The 12837-nt window shown below is 32.6% G+C and overlaps 1 protein-coding gene across 1 annotated transcript; it reads right to left on the reverse strand.

The window, feature by feature from the left end:
- Positions 1-3553: 3553 nt before the first annotated feature.
- On the reverse strand, positions 3554-11819 carry LOC127721477 (uncharacterized). Its single transcript, XM_052228222.1, has 2 exons — positions 11155-11819; positions 3554-6689 (listed from the first exon to the last, which is right to left on the reverse strand). The coding sequence occupies exons 1-2, from the start codon at positions 11804-11806 to the stop codon at positions 3916-3918; spliced, it is 3426 nt and encodes a 1141-aa protein (XP_052084182.1). The 5' UTR covers positions 11807-11819; the 3' UTR covers positions 3554-3915.
- Positions 11820-12837: the final 1018 nt, after the last annotated feature.

A 12837-nucleotide genomic window follows, 5' to 3' on the forward strand; every position in this document is an offset into this window, starting at 1 on the left:
AACCGATGCAAATACTCAATGTCAAGAAAGATATAAAAGATGGAAAAGATTTTTTATTTAAATTGTTAAGATGTAAAAAGAGCTTGAAGGAATACATTTTATTAAGGTTGATCGTAATGGAATATCTATTACACATATAACGACGGATACCACAAGTGTGTCCTCTTTTCATTGGTCGTATCATCACCGAATTTGTACATGACAATACGACTGATGCCACATTTGTAGCAGGATCTACTTACCCAAACTTCAGGAAATATAAACTAACTCCCCCTTTTTGGTGCATGGATTTACACTAAGTTCGTGTTGACCAGTATTTAGTTTTCGATTTAATGTTTTGTAGACTACTGTTTATTTTTTGTCTTTAAAATCCCTTTTATATCTTCCGCGTGTCTTAAGAAAATAATAACTTGTCGTTAAAACGAATAATTCTAACTGCTCAAATGGGCTCCCGTAGTGCCGTGATCTCCTCGATTGCGGTAGGTCGTCTGTTCGATACTTGGCCATGTCAAAGCCATGATAACTCGAAAGTGGTTATTTGCTGCTTCCACGCTATTTATCAGCATTAAGGAGTAATAGCAACAACTAGTCTGGTCGTAGTCAGAATTTGTCCTTGTATTGTACTATGTATTTCGGACTCACGATTTCTTTGTGAAGTAACACGTTTAAAATCAAACCTAGTGTGTCTGTCTAGTACAAAACAGGGTTCATATTGACACCTTAACTAGTTCTCGTTCCAGTCTGCATATAATATTTGCTACTAGACGTTATTCACTATTGGATTAGCATTATGTAAATCGTTCTGTAGTTCATTTTATTGTGTTAATTCTTAAATCAACTCAGTCTGAATTTAAAACGGAAAAAAGGAAATATTTCGTTGTTATACATGTTATAATATATATTTGATTAATTCGTATTTTGTTTCGTTTAGTTGGTTCCTTTTTTCGTTTTACTTTTTTTGTCGATTTCGTTTCTTTTCGTTTCGTTTCGTATCTATCTTGTTCAGAACTTCATGGTATTTTGAAGTTTTAACATTTTATAATATCGAGTGGATTAATATCGGGGTGGTGTGGTAGAATCTTTGTGTATCGAATTATAAAATAAAAGTGTACTTGCAGTATGATAGTTTGAATATAAGATTTGAAGTTTACGCCAATGTCAAGGTTATTGAGAATGACACAAAATATCAAGACAAGTCAAAGTGTACAGTTTAAGGAAATGATGTGCAAAAAGTGCTATCGCCTTCGAGTAAAAAATACGCTCAAACCGGTGCTATGGTCTCAAACTGTTAGTGGAGTGACATATATTACTCCGTGTTGAAGGCCTTGTCGTGTATTTGAGATAAAAGACATCATGAAAGCGTTGTGCCTTTGCATTTTGTTTGTTTCATGTGTATGTTTGTCAATGTTCTCAAATATTCTATATAACTACAATTAGAAATTCAGTAATGCATTTAGAAACTTTGCCATGCAATACTAACTTCACTATCTATTAATTGAATCTACGTTTGAAAGTATTAAACGTTTCTTAACTGTTTTCAGGATGTTTGCTGATCTTGCTTTTGACTTTTTGTGAGTTATTCTGAATCTTCCGTGTTTTTCCATGTAGTACTGTTGATGGTATAGTATTAAAAGAATTTCACCCTAATTCCTTCTTTTCTTTTCATAATGTTATTAGACAAAGCTTATAAAGCCAAATTTGAAAATGTTATAAAATCCTTGTTATATGTATGAAAAAACTAGAGATCTATTTCCCGCCAAATTGTCAATGGCTTATACATCAAAAACATGGACTTGGAACTCCCATTTTCCAGGTTTTTTGTGTCTGTTTTTATATACTATGAATGTATAACCGTCTTTTGAAAGCTACTTGTAGTTATTTTGAATCCGCAGCAAACAGCCTTAAGATCAATATAACGAATAATCTGACTTCTTCACTCTCTCTCTCTCTCAAGTAATATTTTCACATAAATTCGAGCGATCATTGTTCTTCATGTAAAGCACAGTATGTTAATTTCACCTTTAGAGTTGATTGCCGAAAACGAAAACCTCGAATGTACTGACCGTTAATCGGATAATAAACTAACACTTCATCTGGAGTCTGTTTGATAGATGTCGCAATGTCCCTCATACCACATTTCCTTATTAAATATACAGGGTTTGTATTGCTAATATCCTTATATAAATGAGGTTTACAATTAATCCACTGAACTTATAAGTAGTACCGACAAGAGAACAGAGAGAAGTACAATAACTATGCTGAATAGATATGGTATGAGTGGCAATGAGACAACTCTCATATATGAAGCATATTGATGAAACTGTATGAAAATGATTGAATCCCGATATATTGGTCTTGGATTGTTAACTTATATTACAAAAGAAGTTTTTCTAGGATGCTATGGATCACAACATGTTTTGTTTAAAATCTATTGGTTTCCTATACAGGTTTAACTTGGGTTTGAAGAAGTCTCATATAACATGGTTGGGGCAAATTATATACTGTATTTTATTTTGGACAGTACGCTTTTTACATAACAACTTGTTTACATTAAAAGAGACGGGCTGATATACAAAAATCACGGCAGAAACATTTTGATTTTCACGTCCCAAGTCAGAAATCGTCTTTTTTTTGTATCTAAAATACATGAAATAGAACGAATCGAAAGTCGAAGAAAACTCAAAACATCATAGCATCAGATAAGAATCCAAAATATTCGACAGACCACTACATAAAAAGCTGAATACTAAGCAACACGAACACTACGAAAAACGACGATGAACTCGGGTGACCGGGAGGACTAGCAGTTTCTGTTTTACATTTGATACATTCGTTTTGCTAAAGTAATTGCAAATTAGATGATATATTTCATTCGGTGATGTTACAGTCAAAGAAAAAGTGAATGAGAGTGTATCCGACAAATGAAACATACCAGTGGCCATGTGTGACACAGATATTTCATCACGTTAAACAACTTATTAAGGCTTCCATTCTAGGTTCAATAGCTTCCTTCTTAGAAGGACATCTTTGTCAAAGAACGAATGATAGGAAACGCAAGCACTAGAATGTTATTTCAACATATATCTATACTCCATATGCAGGCTTTGCAAGAATGTTGTTTCATATAAATTGAAAGTTAACAATTGGAAAGTAGAATAAATTCTTTTGTCGTCAAATTGCGTTCTTGACCGACTCTCATTGTCAATTTCTATAGTGTTTTGTTTTGATAATTTTGAGCAGTTCTTCTAAGGCTCTATACATAGCCAAAACACTTATCCTGTTGGCATACCAGATTACTAACCGTGTTCAGTTACTGAACATCTTATCGAGATCGGGGCGATTTTACTAGTTTGTATATTGTATACAATTCTCGCCACTCTTCACTAAAAATTGTATTCTCCTAAATATGTCGTTGAAGTGTTTTTAAGTTGTACTGTGTCATCTTAAGTAATATAGGTCAAAATACAGTAGAAATAGTAAGTAACCATCGTTCATGAAAATATTCATGTCAACATTTTTGATGGCAGTCAGATAGTTAAATCTTAAAAGGAAACTGACTAAATATTTTAATGGTTCGGTGTCGAACAATGCTCCAGGAAACTAAATAAACTCATCATATATACCCGTATCAATTTGAGAACGCCAGATGCGTGTTTCATCTACAAAAGTCTCATCAGTGACGCTCTGTGAAAAAAATCCAAATAAAGTAATAATGTTGAATAGCATTGAGGACTAAAGGTTAAGCTACAGACAGGTGTAAAAGTGTGATTCAAACATATGTAGTCGTGAATTTCATTTAGTTTTTTTTACATTGATTCGTTGTTTGTTCATTTCTTAAAATTACCGTACCATATTTCATTTCAGATGTTTTAAATTAATTGCACATTTCGATAAGAAACTGAAAAATCCTTGATTTCAATGTATATCACTCTCTACTTTCATTATCTTTGCTGCTCGTTGATAGATGATATCAACACAAGTTTGGTTTATTGATGTTTTACGCTTTCTATCAAATATTTGGGATTTGTATAGGTGTTTACGAAGACAATTGTCAATTTTACGATCTTTGTTTTCATTCGCATACATCAATGGCGTTTTCCCATTTTTATCCGCTAAGAAAACGTCAGCCCCGTTCAAAATTAGTTCTTTGACAATTTTATCAAACCCATTTTTGCAAGCATGAGACAAAGCTGTCATTCCATCAAAATCACGCACGTTCAAATTAGGGTTTCTACTTATAATTAGAACGACAATGTTTGTATAACCACTTAAGCAAGCCAATATAAGGGCAGTCTGTCCAATTCGATTTTGAAGATCTACATTTACAAGAGGTCCATTTCCATAGTCATCAGCTGCATTGACTATTAAGTTGTGTTCGATTAGAGATTGAGCTATTTTAAAATTGTTATTTTTGCATGCTAACATCAACGGAGTGTCCCCATTATGACAAGGAACATTCAATTCTGCACCTATTTCTATAAGTAATTGAACAATAGCAAAATTTTCATTTTCACATGCTAATGTAAGAGGAGAATCTCCATCTGTATCAGGAACATTAACCTGTGCCCCGTTTTCAATTAGCAATCGGACAATATCAATGTTGTCATTTTGACATGACCATGTTAGAGCGGTTTGTCCATGCATATCAGATACATTAACGTCTGCTCCTTTTTCAATAAGCAATTGCACAATATCACTGTTGCCATTAACACATGACCATATAAGAGGGGTTAGTTCCCTTTCATCAGAAACATTAATGTCTGCTCCTTCTTCTACCAATAATCGAACAATATTACTGTTATCATTTCCACATGATACTATTAAAGGGGTTTGTCCATACATATCCGTTACCTTAACAGGATTAACCTCTGCTCCTTTTCCTATTAATAATCGGACTATATCACTGTTGTTATTTTCACATGACAATCTTAGAGGGGTGTGTCCATACATATTAAATGCATTAACGTTTGCTCCTTTATCTAGTAATAAACGGATAATATCACTCTTGCCATTTTTACATGACAATATTAGAGGGGTTTCTCCATTTTTACTTGATACATTAACGTCTACCTCTTTTTCTGTTATTATTCTGTTTAAACAATCTTCAGATTTGAGTAACAGTTCTACTATGTTGGTATGACCATGTTCGCATGCTGCCATTAAAGGAGTCCATCCATTCGTATCTCTGGAATGAACATCAGAACCCTTGTGTATGAATATCCTGGCAACATCTGTAAGCCCTGCAGAGCAGGCTTTCATAAGAAGAATAGAAAATGCTTCTCCCTTTGTGTCATTAATGAAATGTAATATGTAATTTAAAAAATCAGAAAGCTTTCTTTTAGAAGCTAAACTCAAAGGTGAGACGGGAAATGACCCAGAGCAGCCATCCTCTATATGGTTGAACTTAACAATTGAATCTCCATTGTCGATTTTAATAGTTATCAGTTCTTTGCGTCTTTCTTCGGGTAATTTATTTAGATAGTCCATCAGTTTATTCCGGTATTTTTCAGAATTCATCTGCCTGCTGTAAAAAAGACTAGTAAGCTTTCCCCTGGACCATTGATCCATTATTCGTTTAAAGTACTCGTCTTCGTTAAAATCTTTTATCAAGAGAGTAAATTCTTCTACCTTTTCATCCGGTGAAACTAACGATATGAGCATTGTACGTTCATATAACATTTTAATGTCAGCAAATCGTAAAAATGATATTTGAAATTTATTGCAATAATAGAAACAAAGAAAGTCAAACGTTTTATCATGAATTCCAGAGAATGATATTACTTGACGGGAAAGATCGTATTTACCTCTAACAAATAAAGGAACAAGAGATTCCAGTTGTTCCATTATACGCTGGCGAAGAGTGTTTCTCGGAATTCCACAATCTTCAAAGAAATCTTCCCTCGTTTGTTGTTCTTGGTCACTTTCAGAATTTTTAAGGACAGCTACATCTAAACAACCATTATATATTACAAGGAAAAACAAAGCGCAAAATTTCGTTTTGTCGAAGAGTTCCCTCAGCTGATCTATTTCTTCAGTGTATATATCAAACGGGTTTTTAAAAAACTTAAGGGCGTCGATGTGTTCATTTTCCCGGTAAAATGATTTGTATAATGCAAACATTAAAGGCAGGAACTCGTACTTGTCCAAATCTTTTTTAATCTGTTCGACAGTAAGTTCAGGCAAGTATTGACGGGCGATTTGTAGTTTAACCTTAGATGATAGATAAAAGGTATCAGATGATAAATTGCAAAAGTTCGCAGTAAATAGTTTTAATCTTTGAAATTGATTTTCATTGAACACTTGAATGCGACATGAAGCAATTAATTTAACATCCTTTTGGTTTAACACACGCATTGTTGAATCTCTGCGTTTTATCCATTTTTCAACTTCTGTTTGGATGACCGTATATTTTCCACATACATCATCGATTACAAATATTTGCTTCCAATTTCTTTGAAAGTACTTGACGATATCGGAAGGACTGTGTATAGGGATAATTCGATAACCTTCAGTGTCGCGTAGAAACAGTGCAACATGATGAATAGTTGCAGATTTTCCGATTCCTGATGTACCTATGACCGTGCAGCGGTTATTGTCAGTCAAGGATTCTAAAACGAAATCAACGGCATCTGTTTTGATAAACAATTTATTTTGTTCCTCCCATTCTTCAATTTCAAGTTGATGACTGTCTACAAGTAAATAATGGTTATAATTTTACAAAGATACTTTCAAAATGTCAACGTCTACCCCTTGCGAGACAACATTCATCGCGTGTGTTATACAAAACACATGTAGTGCATATATACTAAACACTTTTTTCAATATTTGTATCGATTGCATAATTCGTTGTTCATGTTTAACGCCCAATGGCAAATATGTCATGTCGGATCAAATTAACAACAAATACAACAAGCATTCTGAGAGTATTGCATGGCAAAACATAGTCCCTTACCGGGTAAAAATTCATTATACTGGAAAAAAATGCTAACTTGTTCTATGGTGTAAACAAAACGTAAATATCATGTCAATATCGTCAAGCATGACTAAAAACAGTGTGGAAAACTGATTATATGAGTGAATTTTTCAAGTCCAAGGACCATAGCTCTGCACAAAATTATTAGACCGAAACAAAAATTTGAACTTGATCTGCATCTTGTTATGATAAAACTATATACCATTTATCAATCAATATCTTGTAAGCATGATGAAAAAAAACACATTAGATATGATTAATAGTTCTCTAAAATTAGATAAGATGTATTACAGTGTATATCTATTTTCAAATTATAATCAAATATAATTAATAGTTCCAAATATTTTTTCTTTCATTTGTCACAAACTAATATAGATTTGTAACTTATCTATTAAATGTCAACGACAAATATGAAATCAATACCTTCAAGAACGAAGAAAAAAAGTGTGGAAAGCTGATTTGCCGGACTGACGAATGGACAGACTTCGTCGGTAGGGGACTAAAAACTAAGTAGTGCAGGGAAACGGTCTACCGTGATAAAGGTTTGGAATTAAGGACTACGACTGTAAAATTAGGTATGTTCGACAGAGAATGAGTTTTGCATTAAAACACGCAACCTTAGACCTTCAAGGATTCTTTTATGTATATTCTTTGATAGACGGGTTTGGCTACGTTTTTATACATCTCGTAGTGCCAAAGCGGACGCCTACTTAACTGGTGTTTTACTGCAGTAACGGGATAGCATTTTTTTATATGTCTTCACCCTAGCCAACCTTTCTGATATAAGGTAAATGCACTCATCCAAGCTCGTAAAATTTGACTATTACATTCAACAGAAAACTTTCAGTACCAATCTTAAGAATGGCTATCCTTGTATGTTTTATTTTGGTTATACAACTCTTTAAAATTTTAGGTATTTTATAAGTTTATGGCTTTAAAATGATAACGTGAGAGCGTTTATGGTGTTTTTCTTCTTGTTTTCGGTGTAATTTTTCTCTTCTTCTTATTTTTTATGTATTGTTTTAGTAACCTTCATTGAATATTTCAACTTATAAAAATTAGCAACTGCAAAAGCAGATAATATATTTAGTATAAAAACAGGGAGCAGTTTTAAAAGAAGCAAATACTAGAAAATTGGAGAAGGATAAAACGTCATATAATAAAACAATTGTTGAATTTTGATGTCAGTTGATACACTGATTTATCAACGCCAGAAATATGATATTCACCTTTGGTCGTTGACCTCGGTGAATATCATAACTATGGGGTTGATAAATCATTGTATCAACTGAAATCAAAAGTCAATAATAGTTTAATGTAACATATGCTAAAATGAACGTACAAAAAAATACAACAAAATAAAGAATGAATATTTACCAATGCCTTCAGAGTGGTATTTCCAAAACAAACTGTTCTAAAAAAAGTTGATATTTAGACCAGACCTTTCCTTTAGTTGTAGTTGTCACATTAGCAAAGTACACCCTCATAAAATAGCTTATTAAATGATATAAATACACGTATATATATGTGCCAAATGAGGGCAGTTGTTGAAGAATGTCTCACATATATTAGAATGATATATTTTCCATTAATCATTCTTATTGTAAGTAATTGCACCACGGTTGTTTGACAGCCAGATATGCAGCATACATGAAATATTATTTTATGCGTCTTCCATTTCTTATCATGATTTTTCCGACAATAGTTTGTTAGTTACCAAACGCTATTAAGTAAATGGCAACACTAATAAATGTAAACGTTTTTTGTCAAATCTCTAAAATTCATTTTTAATTAACAATCAAGATTAAAAAAAACCCCAGAAGGAATCGAAACTCAAAACGGTGCAGGACACGGTGCTTCAACAGTTTAAGCGGTTCCAGCTATGCCTGTCTTGTGACAATCATTCAGTCCAAAATGTCACAACGGGGGAATAGAACCCAATCAAAATCATACAAAAAGATCTAAAAACATGAAAACAAAAGTTTTTTGTACGAAAAGTTGAATTGATTGTTTAAAAAGTTTTTAGAATGCAATCATGATTCGCTTGACCGTTATAGAATATGTTTTACCTACAGCTAGTAATATATTTGATTGTGCATTACAATATATATATGTTCTGAATAAAAAAAATGTGGGCATGAACGATTGTGAACCTGACAAAAAAACATAACTTTATTCTAGGTGAAACATATATTCAATAGTTTAAAAGCCTTCGTTTTCATGGTTTCATAACTTTGGATAAGTTGACCTTCTGTTCCATTTATTTTCACTCATGTGTTGATTTTGTCAGTTATGATCTTGTCTATCCTATCAAAACCTAAACCTTTTAATTTCTTTTATATCTGTAGAAATGTTGTAGGTATTCAAACGATCATCTTCTCTTGTCAAAGGTTATTTGCTAATTCCTCAAGTTTTACTTGTACCGATGCAAAATTTCAGTTTTTTGTATTAGTACAAGAAACACGGTTCAACAAGTATGTGGCAACGTTCTAGTTATTGTATCACCTCAAATATAGGTCAGAATCGATACTTTCCTATAACAATAGAGTCATTGTAATTGACATTCCTTTAAATGTACATGTTAGATTTAGAGTGCTAGCAGTAAAAACACATTCGTGGACATCAACTAGAGACTAAAAGGCTTAATTTTGGTCAGATCATTAATATGTATGCATATTGATTTTGAGAATCAGTTTGTGTCAGTGAATCCAGAATGATTGTTTACTATAAGATGTTCGATCTGTGAATACAATGTACAAAGAAATGCCCGTTTACCCAAAAACGAGTTGTAGAATTTGATAGATAGAGGAGGAGGTAGTGATATAGTATCACGAGGCATATTTTACTAGCAAACTGGAGAGTTGCATTAAATGATAAATCGCGATGAAAAAAATAGATGAATCTTATTTCGTCCGAGCTATTGATACAAAAAGGGAGCTTTTTGAGCAAAAAAAAAAAAACCCGCAACATTATACTTCATTGTACTAAAATTGGCTTCCTTGCAAAATTGAAGTCATACCGTGTTACTCTATGTATTCAGAGCATCGCATTTAGATCTAATTGAACATTAATTGCATTGGTTGAATCGGCGCCAAATTTTTAGCAACTGCACTTTGCACTTCAACAGAGGGACAAAGGATATCAAATGCACAAATTCAGCATTTGATATTTTCAATGTGAAGATGGAACAGAGCTGTGTTGCGAATCAACTGTTATCACAACATATATTATATACATAATATGTACACAAACAATTATCTAGATAAACTTGTAGACCTTTGTTGATACATATTGATTTTAACATGGCATTTTTCATATCAGATCCCTTATCAGCCCTAGATCATGATATCAGGCTCGAGGGATGATTTTGAGCTGATAAGGGATCTAATATGAAAATTGACATGTTATGTTCTTTTATCTCGTACTTCAGCAGAAGATATACAGAAAAGAACTTTTTTTAAACTTTGAAAAATGTATTTATTGTATTATTTGTTTTTGCTTTTTTTAATAATATACTTTCCTGTTTCCTAATATTTGTTTTTTTTTATCCTACTTAGTTATGTTTTTCACTAAAAATGTGTCATTGAGGTGCATTTTTTGGAATTTGCAGAGTGACGTCGAAATGCCATGCGATAACGTTACAAAAAGACATGCAATATTAACCGGAAGCAGTTGATAATAGTCGGAAGCAGTTGATTTAAACTGGAAGCAGTTGATAACGAAAGTCATATCACAATTCTTCAAATTTAATGAATGGATATATGTATGAATTAGTTTTATCAAGGGCTACAATTATACCGTTATTTTCTATAAGTATATACTAAATATGTTTATAATACGACACCTCATGCATGGACATTTTAAATTTGTATTGTAAATCTTATGTATTTTCTAGTTTTAATTTGGGAGCAGAGTTTATATGAACAGTATATTCTGAGAAAATGTACTAAGAAAATGTTAATTTCCGTTCATTCACTTTTTCTGCATTCATATGAATTAATATATATGATATAAATAAGAAATACGCTTTGTTTTTAATAAACAAGGTTTACAAAACATTATCATAATATCAGCTATACTGAGCTCTGAACCAACACACCTTCTTTTTTCAAGTAATACCTCTTTAATTTAATTACACGCTTTTAATAGTGGAAAAGACAAATTAATGTATGCGCTCTTACCTTTATATATAAGTGAGTCAAGATTCTTTTGTATATTTTCCACAGCTTTAGACAAATTAATGTCCCGTTCTCTTAGTATAGTCAGACGTTCCAAATATGTCTTTTCAGTATCTTCATCCATGCAACAGTTCTCCAAGTTTTGAAACTTCTGTACAAATTCTCCTTTAGGCTTACCAAGATAAGCCTCCAATCGAGTAGCAATGTCTTTGAAAGAGGTAAAATAATCAGTAAGAATAGTATCCGATACTTGCGCATTCCCTCTATGAAGAATCTCATTTCTGGTCCTTCTGATACGTTCAATATCATCCCCAGGTAATATTTCAGTGGCTGCTGGAGGAATGTGAAAATCCCATCCTTTACTTGGGGGAGGGACTAAATTAAGATTTCTGACAAGCTTATAAATCAAAGGTATATCAAAGTTCACGTAACCATTTGCAGAAACATTGTTGATCATTGTCCATTCATCTGCTCGCAAATTACGGTTAAGAAACCTATTGCTTGTAACGTCGCCATATAGTCTATGTTGTGGTTCTTTTATTGCGATAATATCCTGTAAAATGTCTGGAAAAACTTGTTGTGCAGCATGCCCAATTCTTGCATAGTTTGTCATCAATGTACCACTGCTGGAGGTCATAGCAGATGCTCCTGACATGATTATGTCACCGAGTTCGTCTTTTGACACTGTCAAAACAAATATTGAATATTATCAATATAATTATTCACTATTTTTTGTGTTATTACACGTTTACAACCGTACTAGATATAGACAAACTCTTTTTTTTCAAATTGCTTGGTACATCATCATCATGTCGAAATTGAATTTGATTGAAGCAATCAAAAGACTCCTTATGAGGATTATTCCTCTATAATAACTCGAAATAAATGTAATGGTAATTGATATAATTCTAGGATCTCTTGATTTGATTTCATTGGTTACTCAAAATAAAACCAGGTCACGATCACAGGTTACAGGTCTAGGTCAGGTTCTCATAATTTTTATATAAATTTTGCTTGTAACTGATGCCCTTCAGATATCGTTTTAGATATCAATAGACGGATTTATCTTGGTTATTAGTCACGACATTTTGTAACTGACAAAATTGACCGAAGGGTTACGATAAGATTTAATAACAGTTTCTTTCTGGAATGTTTGTAACTTGATGTACTTTGATATAACTCATTCAACATGTTCAAGGGAAAATTGGCAAACAATGAAAAATTTATATTATGTTAATTTGGTATAAAAAAACACAAATACATAAGTATTAACGTTTTATTCCCCTAGATGAGAGATCAGCATCGTTTTTCAAATTGTGATCATCAGTTCTCTACATGTAGCCATCTTGAAGGCTTCCCGATTAAAAATGACAGTTTTATGGATCCTTAAAACGACTACCAATCGGCAAACTTTTACAAATAACTTGATACGAAACAATGTTTAAAAAGGTAAACCTGTCTGTCGATTTGACATCTAATTTTTATGAGATAACTATGATCTGTCCTTTTTAAACTGTTTAATTTTCACTAAGTTTATGAAACAAAGAGATCAATTTTGGAATTACTTTTGAGCAGTTACTTTTATGGATTCTCTCATAGTTTAAAGTCATAATAAAAAAGCATTCTGTGAGTATTGCATGGTAATACATAGTCCCCTACTACTTAAATCATTGTATTGGAACAAAA

Source organism: Mytilus californianus, unplaced genomic scaffold (genome assembly GCF_021869535.1).
Source record: "Mytilus californianus isolate M0D057914Y unplaced genomic scaffold, xbMytCali1.0.p SCAF_12, whole genome shotgun sequence".
NCBI lineage: Eukaryota > Metazoa > Mollusca > Bivalvia > Mytilida > Mytilidae > Mytilus > Mytilus californianus.